Genomic DNA, 15,942 nt, shown 5'->3' with positions numbered 1-15,942 from the left:
GACATGCCTTATGGGGGTCCTTGGCCAACATCTACTTCCTGCAGGCGTAGCATGGCTTAAACCCTGTCCATTTCAGTGGGGACACCATGAAAACTTGTAGGAGTTATTGGAAGACCGACAAAGGTGAGAGTGGAGCTCTAGATCTGCACTGGAGGATGTAGAAATATAGGACTGAGGTGCACAGGGGTGTCGCTTATATGAGACTCCACTCCATCACTTCGGGGATGGTACGGAGTCACCACAGAGCCACATGGCACCACATATTAGTGAGCGAGAGTATTGCTGAAGAATTCTTCAGATCCAGTCTGGTACCTGGGCATATTATGAAGGTGAGGAATTTGCTGTTAGTAGTATTCATCAGAATTCCAATTTACAAACAAGGTCATAACAGACAGCACACTACAAAAATATTTAAAAACATGATAAAGAGCAAAGCATTTCCAGTGGCAAGACCAAAAATAAACAAACTGAATACTCATTTACTTACCAGCCCTACATGAGTGTAATTTAAGCCAAGTTCTCTTGTCATTGTCCAATTCGCATGGTCTTCAATCACTGCCATATCTGGGAATTTGACCGGACTGCTAAAGTAATCAAATTCCAGCTCTAAACAGGGTGTTTCCTGAAAAGACAAACCATAATCATAAAAATTATATAGATGGAAATGTTCTAAAACCAAACTATAAAAACACAATCAATATGTCATTTTTCCACAGCCTTTAAAAATGCTAATCAGAGATAGGAAGCAGTCATTCATAACTTCCCAATTTTACCTTGTTAGGATTTGAGCCACTGACTCCAATAGGATTTAACAAATCTTCCATTCCATGAGGTACAGGCCACAGATTCAATGCCATTTTCCCAGAAACCAATGTGTTTGTGTAATCAAAGAGATTTATGTTTCCCCAAGAAAGCGGACAGTGTTCCTTAAAATGGATAAATGAAAGTGATTTAGTCTACACATATATTAGCACATCTCAGTTCACTACAATTCTATTAAGCATACAGAACAACAGTTTTACTGGTACTGAAAGATACTGGTCTTCAATTAGAGACCAAGCTTTTAGACATTGATGTGAAGAACAAAGATAAAAGTTATTTTCGAAATTGCACACTCCAACTTCAGAGTGTTCAAAACAAAAAAGATACTTAACTTTGGTAACTGTCTTTCCGATAGATACTCCAACAGCAGATTGATCACTTTCTTATTAACCCTAGGTGCAGGACGGTATTAGGCAAATTCTGCATTAGCTCTCCTGCAACTGCATGTAGCTTTGGCTCGGTCTGAGCATCGGTTATTGTCAGTAAATTACATCATTTGAGCCTCATACCGTCACTCCGGGATCCAGACGTCTGCTGGGTATTCTTTTTATCAGAACCCGTAGAGACAAGGTCATCTGTTATTCGACCGTCTGTATATAGAACTACAATCCACCGGAGAACCTTATTATTCAGATGACAATGACCATTACTCACCGACAGAAGTGGGCAGCATCGATAAAGAATCTGCAGGTGGATTAAGAATCCACCAGAAAGTAACTTTTACTTCAGATGGATATTTCTAACTGCAGATTCCTCACCTTTTGAATGGATAACCCAGCAATAACCCTCCCAGGAGGTGGTTCTGAATAAATGGTCACATCAGAGTCTTGGAGCATGGAATGTGTAAAATTGCTATACCTTCTCACCTAAGAGTTCACGTAAATGTTTGGTAAATGTGTGCAGTGAAGCTTATGCTGACTCCCAGCATATTTAACTCCTATGGCCCTTATCACTGAAAGTATTGCATCTGGACCTGCTCTAAGGATCTGAATTGAAATCCCTTACCTGCCGCGACCACCTCTGCGAGGTTAACTTTCAGGTGGTACAGGAGGCTCAACACCATCATCTGTTCCATCTTTCACAGTGCATTGATCTATCTCCCCACCAAGCAGGCGGCATTCATCGACGTAAGGGCCAGGTTTTCTGAAGAGACGGCTTTCTTAGGTAAGGCCTCCAGCTTCTTGAATTCTCTGTTGGAAGGCCACTAAGAACAAAACAAAGCCTGTACTAACCGTATGGTGAAGAGTGAGTGGACAAATTGGGTCTGTGCCTGTAGTAGAGAGCAATCAGGCTATTCCTGCCTGGTGTGGAAGTTGGTTTGTCTCAGGCCAGCTTGATGGGTTCTATAACGGCCTTATCGGAGAGGAGCAGTGGCTTAGACTATGAGCAGGCAGGTTAATGGTCCTCTGTTAAGAGATCCACATTTGTAAAGCGCACAATCACCCGTAAGGGTCTCTAGGCGCTGGGGGCCGTCGGGAAGATTAAGCAAGCTATTGCCCAGAGTCACATGGTGCTGGGCTAACCTGCCGCCGGAGCCGGGGATCGAACCGTGATCCTCAGATTCCAGCGTCAGTCGCCCTGGCCGCGGCGCCACACCTCTTCCCAGATCAAACTTTGTCTCCACCACTGTAAGGGGCAAATCCAGTACCTCTACAGTCTAACTGACAACAGAAATAGAAGTTACATCCGCAGGCAGAAGTGAAGAGGAGCATACCATCACTACCTACGGAGAGGTGTGGAGGCCACTAGCTTTTTGATGGGTCAAGTAGTCGAGGGTATCTCTAGCTGAAGTACAACGCAAATTGTAGCTTTGGAAAGCTTCCAGTCCTGGTGGGTTGATTATTCAGAGTGTCAGGGCAAAGGGGCTGAACCATGGGAGGTGGCTACCAGGTACATCAAGCCCCTAAAGTAGTTGTGAGGCATTGCGCTCCAGGTGCAAGAGACTCCTCCCGATCATCCTGGTAGTGTGAGGGTGTCTTTTTCAAAGATAAAACTATGAACCTCACAGTGCCAGAAGGGAGTGTAGCAGTAGTCTGTTTGCAGGGGCAGGATTGACAGTGGAAAAAATTAAATGAGGCACAGGACAAATAAAGTGAGGCAGGGCAGAGCCAAAGTGACAGATTTAGGTAACAGGCTACTTATTATTTACCAGTCCTATTGCCTACTAATTTTAGAATTAAATCTTACCACTTTTTGTGGTGAAGTCCGTGGGAAGAGGTGCAGAATGCCGGCCTGTCCAAAATGTCAGGAGTGCCATATTATATCTATCGTCATCTAGGTCAGACGCCCCACTATCACTTGCTTTGACCTCTGTCCAATTTCATATTATGTGATTTTCTGTGATTTCACAGTAGTGCCAGAGGTCATGATACATGTTTTCCAGTGATGTCACCAATGTGCTAATTAGTCTTTTTGAAACTTGAAAAATACAACCTCTTTTTGGACAGAGTTGGCAGGTGTGTATATTCCTTTAACTCTGGATTTAATGTAGGTCAAACATTGCCAACCGCACCAACAATCAGGACTCCTTATGCATCTTACCTTCCTTTCCCCATTTGTGGTACACTATAACCCAGTGTTTAACCAAATAGAACAAGACTGTAAACCCTTTACCTCTTTAGCACCCTTCCTGCCTTTCACGGAGCAGATTGAAAGACAAAGGCGAGCAGCACGAGGAATGTCAGGAATGTACATATCATAGAGCAGCCACTCATTCCATCTAGACAATTAAAATACAAAAAAAAAACGGGATTAATGTGGATTTCAGAAAGAAACATTAAGGGTTTGGATACACAATCATATCAGATATTCTTCCACAGTTCTGATTGTACTGGATTGGAGCATGTTAAAATAAAGTGGAAATTTGTTCTTATTTGATTGACCATTAAGACAGGGAAGGACACATTTGTATAACAAGTATTTATATCCTAGAGTCATTCAATATAAATGAGCACAGACACAACCAAATTTGTGCAGCTTCTTTTAAATCTTATATTGTTTCTATCTCTCCTGGTGAATGCATCTCATACCTGGATGTTGTTATCGTCTTATTCTTATCGTCTTAGCCAACAATATTTTTTTATACCGTTTTTCCAAATCAATACAAAATTAGATTAATGAAATATAGATTTAGTTTGTTTTTGACTAATGATTTTACTCTGCCCTAACTAATGAACTTTGAAAAGAAAAGCTGAAGACTGTGAAACTATCAGCTTGAGTGTATTTTACACGAGTTGGTCCTTTAATTTGCATGAGCGAAAACAATGGTTGCGGGATAACACACACGCTTATGGATGTTTTTCGCAAAGTTGAGATTAAGTGTCATCATTTATGCACTTACATAACTTAAATTAGATTTGGCTGCAGAAGGACCAAACTGAGCCTGAATAAGTCATATGATTTTCTTAATCATTTTACAACGTATGTTGTAAGGTCATAAGATCTTTTCATCTTCAAGCAAACAATACATTCTGTGCATCATAGCATCCTCACAAAGCCCATCTTAAACTGCAAGCTCCTTAGTCAACATATCACCTGATGAAAACACAACTTCTGCTCTTTTGGCTCAAGAGGAAAAAGTAAGCACGAAGAGAAAAGAACAAGTCACTCTATAATATGTCTACCCTGCGTGCTGAAGTCAGTTTCCATTCGTGACTTTCCATGCCAGAAGCTCGGTGTCACAAAGAGTACTAACCACTGGTGTGTGAAATTAAGGCCCTGAAAGGGGAACAGACCAGAGTGTAATAATCCATTCGCAGAGTAGGGAAGAATGGTTGGTCGATAAGGAATCTGAGGCTAGCTAGTCCCTCAACAAGATATGGGGTTACCAAAGGTAAGTAACTTCTTTATCTGATAGAGAGTTCTAGCAGCAGATTCCTTACCTTAGAATAGATACCCAAGCAATACCTCCCCGGAGGAAGGTCTGCGAAAAGGTTGCTCACTAAAAAGTCCTTAGGAACCGAATGGGCAAAGTCAACATCTCTACAGACCAGAGTGTCGAGGGAGTAGTGCTTGGTAAACTTATGCAAGGATGCTCAAATTGCGGCCTGGCAGATGTCCAGAAGAACAAATTATTTACCTTCGGTAACGATATATCTGTAAGAAACATTAGTAGTGATAGATTCCTTACCTTAGAATTACCCTCAGGCGTCAGCCTGGAGCCGGAAAGTTATCGTCAGCAGTACCCCTGCGCATCAGTAGGTGGCGGTGTGCGGCTCCACGTCCGTCGTTTGGGTCGTGGTCGCCGAGAAGACGTCACGGGCGCTACCTAGAAGCCGCCCACGTGCACGGACGTCAGCTCTGTACACGACTTTCCGCGCCAGTAACGCAGAGCCATGCAAGAAACCGACCACGGGTGCATTAAAACTAGGGCCCTGAAAGGGATGACCTTAACCTTAGAAATCAATTCGCAGAATGGAGTGTATGGGTAGAATCTATCACTGCTAATGTTTTTTACAGACATATCGTTACCAAATGTAAGTAACTTATTTATTTGAAAGAAACACATAGTGATAGATTCCTTACCTTAGAATAGATACCCCAGCGATACCAACCCCGGTGGGGGGGGGGGGGGGGGGGTCTGTGAACCAAGATCACACCAGAAAGTCACGGAGAACAGAACGCCAAAGAAGCAGTCTCTACGGACTTGGCTGTCCAGGCAATAATACTTAGTAAACGTGTGCAGCGAAGCCCACGTGGCTGCCTGACAGATGTCTTGTAGGGGGACACCACCTCCCAATGAAGCAGTGGCTGCAGTAGCTCTGGTGGAATGAGTACGCAGTCCCACCAGAGGTTCCTTTTTAGCCAACGAGTAACAGGCTTTGATACACACGACGACCCAGCAGGAGATAGTCCTCTTGTGTGCCGTCCGACCTTTCTTTGTGCCAACGTACCCAACAAAGAGCTGGTCATCCATCCGGAACTATTGTGTGCAGTTGAGATAAAATGAGAGCGCACGTTTTGGGTCCAGATGGTGGAGCCTCTCTTCCTCCTTGGAAGGATGCGGAAAGAAGGTGGGCATGGTAATAGACTGCCCAATGTAAAAAGCTGTAATAACTTTTGGCAAAAAAGGAAGAACGGGGCCTGAACACAACCTTGTCCGGATGGACTAATAAGAAAGGAGGCTTACAAGAAAAGAGCCTGGAGCTCACTTACTCGCCTTGCGGAAATGGTGGCCACCAGGAATGCAGTCTTCAAGTCAAGAGACGAAGAGGACAGTTATGAAGGGGCTCAAAGGGAGCGCACATCAAGTATGTAAGAACCAGGTTCAAGTCCCACTGAGGCATCACAAAAGGAATAGGAATAGTAATGCCTTTGAGAAATCTATTTACATCAGGGGACTTGAAAAGAGTGGGCTGATCAGGGAGCCTGGGGAAGGCCGAAATAGCAGAAAGGTAGGCCTTGAAAGTGTCCAGAGCAGAGCCCTGCTGGGCCAAAGAAAGAGGGAACAAGAGGACTTCCAAAAGAGGGGCAGAAAGGGGATACACAGTCTTTGCTGTGCACCATGCCACAAATTTGTTCCACCTGCAGGCATATACCACTTTAGTGGACGGACGCCTGGCTGCCAGAATAACATCACAAACTTCAGGAGGCAAGTCGAAAGGAATCAGCTGCCGCTGCTCAATCTCCACGGAAAGAGGTGGAGACTGGACAGGTTTGGGTGGAGGACCGTGCCCTGCAGCTGCGACAGGAGATCCCCCCGAAGAGGTAGTCTGATCGGAGAATCGATGCTCATACCGAGTAGCTCGGGATACCATACTCTTCGAGCCCAGTCTGGGGCCACAAGGATGACTTGCGCCCAGTCGTGCCTGATCTTCAGCACTCTGGGCAGAAGTGGATTAGGCGGAAAGGTGTACAACAGACCGCAACTCCACGTGCGATGAAAAGCGTTGCCAGGCAAGTACCGCCTTGGAAATTCCAACGCGCAGAACTGATGACATTGTGCGTTCTCTTCGGTGGCGAATAGATCTAACCAAGGCTCTCCCCACTGCTAAAAGAGACCTCGCACCATCTCCGAGTGAAGACACCATTCGTGATCCATCATGCACCTGTGACTGAGTTAGACTGCCCTGGCGTTCAGAGAACCTGCCAGGTGTTGAACCACCAGTAAAACGCCCTGATGTTCCAGTCATGTCCAGAGACGCAGAGCCTCCTGACAGAGGGTCCACCACCCCACCCCGCCTTGCTTGTTGCAGTACCACATGGCAGTGTTGTCTGTGAACACCTGCACTACTCTCCCTTTGACAGAGGGATGGAATGCCTTCAGTGCAAGCCGGATTGCCCGAAGCTCCAGAAGGTTCATATGGAGCTTGGACTCCGGCGGAGATCAGAGGCCTCTGGTCTCCGGCTCTCCCATGTGGCCGCCCCATTCCAGGAGGGACGCATATGTCTCCACTGTATACTCCGGTTGGGGAAGGGAGAGGGATCAGCCGTCAATCCAATGACGGTTCGTGAGCCACCACTGCAAATGTCGTGCAGTGTCCGCCGAGATCTGGAAGTGATCGGCCAGGTTCCCCTGATACTGCGCCCACTGGAACTTCAGGTCCCACTGCAGAGCCTGCATATGCCATCTGGCATGATCGATCAGCAGGATACAGGAGGCCATGAGGCCCAGCAGTCTCAAAGTCACTCTGACCGAAACCCGGGACAAGGGCTGAAAGATCAGAATCAGAGCCCTAATATCCCGGACTCGCTGTTCGGGAGGATAGACCCGAAACTGCGCCGATAAAGAGGAGCTTCTGAGAGGGAATCAGGTGCGACGTCGGCACGTTGATGGAGAACCCCAGCCAATGCAGGAGGTCGGCCTTAGTCTGGAGGTGGGAGACGCCTGCCTGGGGTGAGCCCGCCTTCAACAACCAGTCGTCGAGATAGGGGAAGACTGAAACCCCTGATCTGCGCAGATGAGCTGCGACCACCGCCATCACTTTCGTGAACACCCGAGTGGCGCTGGTAAGGCCAAAAGGAAGCACTGTGAAGTGAAAATGCTTGTGGCCTACAGTGAACCGCAGGTAACGCCGGTGGGCCCGCAGGACTGGGATGTGGAAATAAGCATCTTGCAAGTCCAGCGCTACCATCCAGTCTTGTGGATCGAGAGCAGGCCAGACCTGAGCCAGAGTGAGCATCTTGAACTTCTCTTAGTGGAGGAAGCGATTGATGTTCCGGAGGTCTAAGATAGGACACCGGCCCTTGTCTTTCTTTGGCACCAGAAAGTAGTGGGAATAGCAACCACGACCTACTTCTGGCATCTGAACGCGCTCAATGACCCCTTGGCCAAGAAGGCTGCAACTTCCTCCTGCTGAAGAAGCATCAAGTTATCCCCCGACATGCAGTGGTACTGAGGTGGCATGGCTGGAGGGGTAGTCTCGAAGGAGAGGGAGTAGCCCTTCGGAAGCCTGCCGCCCACTAGCGTGATGGACTTGAAAGTTTAGACTAGGAAGGTTTGGAGGCAGTGATGGCCTGGGTGGAGGTGGGCTGACCCGCCCTCTGGCCCCTTAGAGCGCCACGGTGGAACCCGCGCCCGCACTGGGATTGTTGCTGCGCAGGCTTGTGGCTCTTCCTCTGGCCCCTTAGAGCGCCACGGTGGAACCCGCGCCCGCACTGGGATTGTTGCTGCGCAGGCTTGTGGCTCTGCTGCGAACACCCCTTCCGGTAGCACGAAAGGAGCGAAAAGCAGTAGGTGGAGGAAGGCGGACTGCAGACCGTCCCAAGGACTTGGCCGTAGCCCGTGAGTCCTTAAACCACTAACACGCTGTCTGCTTTGTCGTCGAAGAGGCGACGGCCATCAAAAGGCATGTCCATAAGTGTGTTTTGGCCATCCCCCGAAAATTCAGTTGTCCTCAATCAGTTGTGGCGCCGAACCGCCACCGTCGTTGCAATCGATCTGTCCAGTGAGTCGGTGGTGTCTAGGTCACAAATTATGAAATTAGCTGTGTCTCTCCCCTCTGCAACAGCCTGGGAGAGAGCTGTCCGGGCCTCCTTCGGACACTGAGGCAGCACCTGCGTCACCGTATCCCACAGAGAGGTGGTGTTCACGGCCCGCAGTGCAGAACTGGCAGAAGGGACAATCTTCTTTCCGAACTGATCCAGTTTCTTGGATTACCTATTCGGTGGTGTGGAAGGGAAGACGGTCGGAGAAGCAGAGGCTTGGACAACCAAGCTCTCGGGGTGGGGTGTTGGGAGAGGAAAATGGGGTGAGCCGGGCGATGGTGTCGGGCCACATTCCTATCCACAGGAGTCTCTGTGGTGGGCCTGGATCAGGTGCCCAAAAGAACGTCGGAAAGTGCTTTGTTGAAGGGGGGGCAGCGGTTCTGCAGAAGTAGCTGCTGGCTGAAGCACTTCTGACATGAGGTTAGTCCTGACGGCCACAGTAGGGAGCACTAGGTGTAGAGCCTTGGCTGCCCTACGCAACACCACAGAATAACTAGCGCCCTCCTCCGTAGCCACAGTAGGAGGAGACAGCATGCAACGGTCTGGTGAGGTATCCAGACCACTGGCTTCCCCAAACTCCTCTGCCCAGTCCTGTTCATACTCTCAATCAGCTGCAAGAGGGTCCTCAGACCCCTCCCAGTCCTCCCCTTCCTCCTCAGGCCGTTCCACAGGCCTAAAATAAGAAGCAGAGACATGGGGATAGAAATCCCCGAGTAACGTCGACAACAGCATCAACGATGCCGGCACGACGCTGCATCTCCTTCAGGGCTGAAACCAGGGTCGACGTTGTCCCAAGGAGCATGCAACGTTGGAAGCGGTGCCAGTGGGGTCGACGTCGGTGGAGGTGATATGAGGTCAACCGGCGTCGACCGGGATCCAGGCCTGGATCCATGGAGGTCTTGCGGCACTAGGGCCGGAGCCGGCAGCTACGCCGGGGCCACCAGTGATGAAACGTGAGGTACCCCAGTTGGGACCGTGGGGCCCGAAGGCGCACCAGCGTGACCGGACGGCCCAAAGAGGCCAGCCAGGGCCAACAGGAACTCCTGTATCTGGGCCGGAGTCGCCGACGGACCCGGAAAGGACATGTAGGCCGGCGGCGACACCACAGGCTCCACCGGAGCCGCGGGGGAGGCACCATCCGTACCCTCAGCCGCGTCGAGCGACCTGCGAGGACGATGATGCCATGTGGAGTTGAATTAGACCACTTACCGATGTCCAGGTGTACTGATCACACAAAGCTCCAGATCCAGTCTGACACCTGGGGATGATTCTACGGTTAGAAATCTGTGACTGGAATTATCCATCATATATGCCCTGCACTCACTCTAACAGCCTTTTAATTACTGGTGTGGTGAAAAGGTTGCTTCCTGAAGAATCTGAGGTATATGCAAATATAACAAAGAGGTGTCACCACGTTTGCTTTTGCACACCAGAGAATAAATAGGACTTATTTTGCTGCATAGCATTTGTATGAGATACGCATTCTTGCCTCCCTCCATGCATCTATTTAGTAGGCAGAGGTGGCTTCAGTCCAAAGGTGGCTAACATGATCTTTCTTTGGACAGCACATCTGCAGTGGTCGTTTGCTAGCTTGGATAAGACATGTGACTTTGGGCCCTCTTGTTGTTCAGACCGAAATTGTAGTTGTATTGACTGTCTCAGTCTGTATTACTTTCCCTGAAACCGGTTTGTGAAAACCGTCTTCAATCTAACAGATTTGTTTTATTGCTTCTTTGGGTGCTCAGTGTCTCCTAATCTTTAGGAGTCCCATGTGTATACTACACCCTGTGAAGGATTGTTCCGAGGTGATGATCACTGTGGGGATTAGCTGTTTGAATGGTCTGCCTATTAGGCTCTGTACTGTCCATCACTGGAGTTCCCTGTTTTATTTCCCTAAAACAGCAACTGGATCTTTCCCATCCCCTTCTTTCAAGCCTCCTGCCTGGATATGCTGTTTATTAGCCATCCTGCCTGGAGGAGTTGACAACACCTCCGGCCAGAGGAGGATTTGTTTTCATCCTCAGAGAGTGTGGGGTCTCACCTGCAGGGGGTCAGAAAGCTGTCTGTCGTGGCAGGCTGGTCTACTTCAGTCAGCCAGAACACTAGTGGTTGGTAGGTTTTTTAGGGGGTACCTCTAAGGTAAATTCTGGGCGCATGTATTAATAAATCCATCACTGGAATCACGGTGGGTTTATTAATATGAGATGTTTGATATCAAAAATCTTTGGCTTCAGTGAAGCCATCAGGTAACTTGAAATCACCGGTGCCCAGTACATATACTCAAGATGGCTTCCCTGTTCACTGGTAATGTCCAAGAATCGACTAAGACTTCACAGGGATATATCTGCTCATGCAGATGTGTCCACACATAATATAGTGTACCCTACCTTAGGGCTGTAAGGCCTGATGTAGGGTTGACGTCCCTCTACTTCCTGCAGTGTCTGTGGGCATGGTACACAAGGATGTGTGCGATGTCGTGTTTTCACTTTTGTCTGCACCAAGACATGCAGCCTGCAGCGACAGTCAGTACGGGTTTGGTGAGGTGTCTCTTAGGGTGCCACAATTCGTGCTGCAGCCCTCAAGGACCCTCTTTAGCCTCCCTGCCCTAGGTACCGGGGGTACAATTAACTAGGGGCTTACAGGGAGTGATAAAGGTATTGCCAATTGGGCAAACAATTGTACAGTTTTGGGGAAGATCTGGCACTGGGGACCTGGTTAGCAGGAACCCAGTGCACTTCCATACAAAACTCACATCAAATACCAGGCAAAAAGTGGGGGTGACAATGTCAACAAGCATTGAAAATGCAATAGGTCTCGCCTTTTATTAAGTTAAAGCCATTTGCTTTGCTAATGGTATTGTATAGCAAAGAATATGGCTTTAACTTAATGAAAGGCGAGACCCATTGCATGTTCAATGCTAGTTTCTTCTGTGACCCTATGTTTTGTCTACCTCTCTCCATCTGCTTCCCTTCCCCTCTCCACCTTCATTCTTCGCCTCTTATCATTCTATCTCACTCTCTGTTTCCCTCGTCTCATTTCACACTATCAGCCTCATACCCTATCCCCTAACTCTTATTCCTTTCTGATGCCTCTTCCTCATTGCACATCTCCTCCATCTTTACACTCCTGCCTCTCTCACTCCCACTTCATGGCCTTCCTCACATGCATTTCTCACTCACCAGCCTCCTGCTCTCCGCCCGACCCCTCCAGCCTGTCTCTCTCGCCCTGTCACAAACGTCCCTCTTTCCTCTTATCCCTGCCACGCCCCTCCCCCTATGCATTTTTTGAAAGCTGTGGCGTTATGGGTGTAGTGGACTCCACAGCCTATAGGCTCCGCCTGTGGGCGAGCCGTAGGAGTAGCACACCAAACCTCTCAGAAGCGCCTGGAGTACTACAAGGTGGCGCTAATCCTGGTCTGCCCTGAAAGTGCTGGTAACAGGTGCACGGGAGAGGCACTCCTTGGAGCCGGGAGCGTGGCGCCTCTCCATGCGGACTGCAAGGGGGGGTAGAGACAGCGGCACAGCGACCGGGAGGCAGGTGGAGAGACGTGCAGGGTGCACCGAGGTCCTGGGAGAGCGCACGGTACAGAGCGCACTGGCAGCGGCAGCACAGCACTGGGCGCATAGTGCCGCTCAGTCTCCCGGTGCCGCTGCACCTGCCGCACTACCGATGCCGGCTTGAGCAGACGGATGGCAGGGTAGAAAACTAGTGAGGAAAACAGACTACTATAAGGTAGAGACGGCAGGTGAAATGGAGGGGAAAGAGACTGCAGGACAGCGCGTGGGGAGGAGGGGTAATACTGTGGGATAGAGAGACATGCGGGTGGGGCAGACGACAGTACAGGACCTGTATAGGGACAGCCGCGGGGCAGAGAGGAGTGGTTGGGGCGCGCCTTGAAGCATCACTGCAGGAGCTCGGCTTGGGTGGGGCCGAGCCTTCAGGGGTGTGGGTGGGGCAGGGGAGATGCACCAGGATCAAAGCCGAAGATATACACTTAAAACCAACAGCCAGCGCCTTTGTTTTGCAGAACGTTTCACAAATATAAAGGAAGTGTGGGTTTTCGCCTGAATTGCGTATAAGTAGAGTACATGGGAACAGGGGACACTGGAGAATTCGTTAGGTCAGAGCTCTACTCATTCGTTGCAACAAGCAAACACGTGTATTACTGGTTTACCTGAAGACGACATAATGACTAACCCACTTAATCACTTCACCTCAACCACAGTCACGGGGTTCGGCGGTTTGTTTAGTGCATGCAGACCTAAACCTAGCCCAGGGTGGGGGTGAGCCCCTCAGTGGTCCCGCCTCAGGCTGCTGCATAATTACAGTGCCAATTATTAAGAGCGGGCGCGTGATTAGTGGCCCTAAATACACAATCAAAGTCACAAGACACAATGGGTGGCTAAGAGTCAAAGCAATAATTTGGGAGTCCTCCTCCCACACCCCCTCTTCAACGAAGGACAGTTGGCAGTTCTGGGGTGTACCCCCTAAAGTGCCCCATTTTAGGAAACCGATGCCTTTGAAAGACAAAGAAGCGCCCTCACTGTATGCTCCTTCCTGGGCCCCAACAATGGTTAGCTCGTGCATGCATCTTGTTGGGGTCAACCTAGTTCAGGGAAAAAAAGTTTTTTCTGGGAGAGGAAGACTCGTCAAATGAGTCCAACAGAGGTCATTAAGAGAACCAGAGGCTATTATGGTGGACAGGGTCAGGTATAAACTTCAAAGTACAGAGTCGGCACCTTTAACATTTAGGGCAGGGGCTCATCTTATTTCTTTGTGATAACTGGATGCTGAATAGGGAGGAGTGACAATATCAATTTCATGCAAGGCTGTGTAAACGTTTATGTAAGAGGGTGTGAGGAATGAGGCTTCACATGTGCAGGAAGAATCATGGAACAGTGACAGTGAGGCATATTGTGTGAGAGCACGAGAGTGTTAGAGACCGTGGAATGAGACTGCAGCATAGTGTGGTACAAGGCGACATGCTTGTAAGACGGGGAGAGAGTTGAGAGCGCCACATTGAGAAACTACGTCTTTGGTTTAGGAGTGTGTGTGTGTGTGTGAGGGAATGAAAGATGGTGCATACGCTAGGTCTAAAACCAAAAATATTTATTGAACCGAGTTTGGATGACGACGGCTCAGTCTCAGGTTAGTCCAGTATAGCCTTCAATGATATCCTCCCATTTCCAAGTTTGGTCACGGGATAGCTTTGTGAAACAAGCCCCAGGAAGTATTTGCTGGAGGGCTCCAGCCGGGGACGTAAATCATCGAGTCGGACCCTCTGCAGGTGTCCCGGGAGCTGAGATTCCAACCCACCATCGCAGACATTCAAGAAAATCATGGGCCGCTCAAACACTCATCTGGCCAGCAACAAGTCTCGTATGCGCTAGGTCAAGATATGGTTAATGTGCTGCGAGTGTGGGGGAGAGATAATAGCAGCCGGAGATAGCGAGGGTTGCGAGGAGGGAGGAGTCACTGGTAGCAAGCAAGCGCCTCGAGCTTCCGGACACCCATGGACTGACAAGCGCAACTCTGGGTAGTTTGCTTTTGGGTGGGGGGAAGGGAAGGGAGGAGCGGGTACAATTGCCAATGAGGAGCCAGCCTGTAGCAAACCCGCTTCACAGCTGTTGTGAAGACTTTTCTTATCTGCTTGTTAAATAAACAAGCAGATAAGAAAAGTCTTCATGACAGCCGTGAATCAGGCAAGCCAGTCCGGGTGGGCCGGACCAAAAAGCCAAAGGGAGGCACGAAAAACCCTCCTTTCCAATGGGAAGCCAGTGTTTACCATAAACGCTGACGCTACCCAATGGAAATGAGGGGCGGGGCTCGAGTCCCCTTCTCGAAACTGACTTGTTGGCTTTAGCTCTCGCAGGCGAGGAGCGCATGCGCACTCCAACGCCATGCGAGACCTAAAAAGGGGCACTTTACTACAGTGAACACTTTACTTCCCAGTGAAATTCGATATTTTAAAAAGAATTTAATTGCTTATGAAGTTCTCAGTATCAAAATTGATATAAAAGTAAGACTTATGGCGGGGCGTGGCCAAGATGGCGTCGGAGTAGGACGCTTTTCCTTGTCTCTCCGGCGCCGATCCAGCAAAGCTGCTAACAGCGCGGCACCTGGTGCCCAGCTCGGCCCCTACTCGGTGGCGGAGGTCGCCGGTACGCTGCGGTGGAGCGCGGTGCCGTCGGCGGGGAGAAGGATCGCCCAGGGAGGCTGCGAGACAGGCGGAGCTCTGCGGCCTGCGGATCCCCGGTCTTGATTAGCGGAGGCCGGCCCGGCGTGACGCGGGGCCCACCGCGACGGAGGGGGTCCTTTCTGCGCCCCGCCCCGCCCTGGGTCATCTGGCATCGGACCGCCTGGGCTGCGGGCTGTCGGCGGAGGCAGCGTGGGGCGGCTGCGAGCTCCGGTGGAGCCTGAAGGTGCCGGCGAGTGGCGGCCTGGAGAGCAGAGAGGTCCCGGGGGCCTCGGCGGGGGGCGGCACCACTGAGCCCGCCGGGATCCAGAGGTGCATCTGTGGAGCGGCAGGGACCGGGCTCCGCGAGGGCCCCAGGAGGCCTAATCCTGGTGAGTGACCCCCCGCTCTGGACAGGGGAGGTGCGGAGGGAGCCCGGCCCGCAGAAGGGGCCCATCGAGGGACGTCTTGGGAGAGCTGCCGGCTCCTGGTGTGGCGGCGACTTCGTGACTGCCCCTGGGGTGGTGCTTGCCCTGGGCCCTTCTATGGTCAGGCACGGCGCCGCTAGTGCTGTGGGGGTGTACCCACGAGACGGAAGGACCTGATTTGCGAGAAGTGTGGGGACCCGGGAGCGCAGGCCGGGAGGTGTGGAGGAGGCCCCGGGCGCTTCCCAGAGGCCGCATTTACCCGGTCAGGAGCTGCTGGACTCGACGCGTGGAGACGGGTGCCGACCATGTGGGGGTGTTAACGGTGGTCAGCAGTTCAAGCAAGGCGGAAGCGATCGAGGCTGGCGCGGCCTCCTACGCTGTTGCAGGACTTTACAGGCTGCGTTTGGGGCCCGTCTAGGTGGTATGTGACCCGAGGGGACTGCGGCTGCCCATTGCCTGTGACCGGACTCCCAGAGGAGGCTCCAGTCCTACGCTGCGAGCTGGTGCGGACTAGGGGTGCTGTTGGGGGTGCGTACCTGGAGGCCCGGAGGTGCTCTGGTTGAGGAGCGTGGCGCCGCCATTTTGCCTGGC

General features: G+C 50.5%; 1 protein-coding gene across 3 annotated transcripts in view; it reads right to left on the bottom strand.

Moving 5' to 3' along the window:
- The window catches only part of PIK3CA (phosphatidylinositol-4,5-bisphosphate 3-kinase catalytic subunit alpha), a 339,084-nt gene that overhangs the window by 200,619 nt on the left and 122,523 nt on the right, over nucleotides 1–15,942 (bottom strand). For all 3 annotated transcript variants that reach the window (XM_078665664.1, XM_078665663.1, XM_078665665.1), the window contains exons 6-8: nucleotides 3,436–3,541; nucleotides 774–926; nucleotides 488–622 (exon numbers count right to left, since the gene is read on the bottom strand). In XM_078665664.1, the coding sequence (XP_078521790.1) occupies nucleotides 488–622; nucleotides 774–926; nucleotides 3,436–3,541 (394 nt within the window). The remainder of the gene's footprint in view (nucleotides 1–487; nucleotides 623–773; nucleotides 927–3,435; nucleotides 3,542–15,942) is intronic.

The sequence above is a fragment of the Lissotriton helveticus genome, chromosome 11, assembly GCF_964261635.1.
Source record: "Lissotriton helveticus chromosome 11, aLisHel1.1, whole genome shotgun sequence".
Taxonomy (NCBI): domain Eukaryota; kingdom Metazoa; phylum Chordata; class Amphibia; order Caudata; family Salamandridae; genus Lissotriton; species Lissotriton helveticus.
The sequence above is the reverse complement of the archived record's forward strand: the minus strand, read 5'-3'. Positions and strand labels throughout refer to the sequence as shown.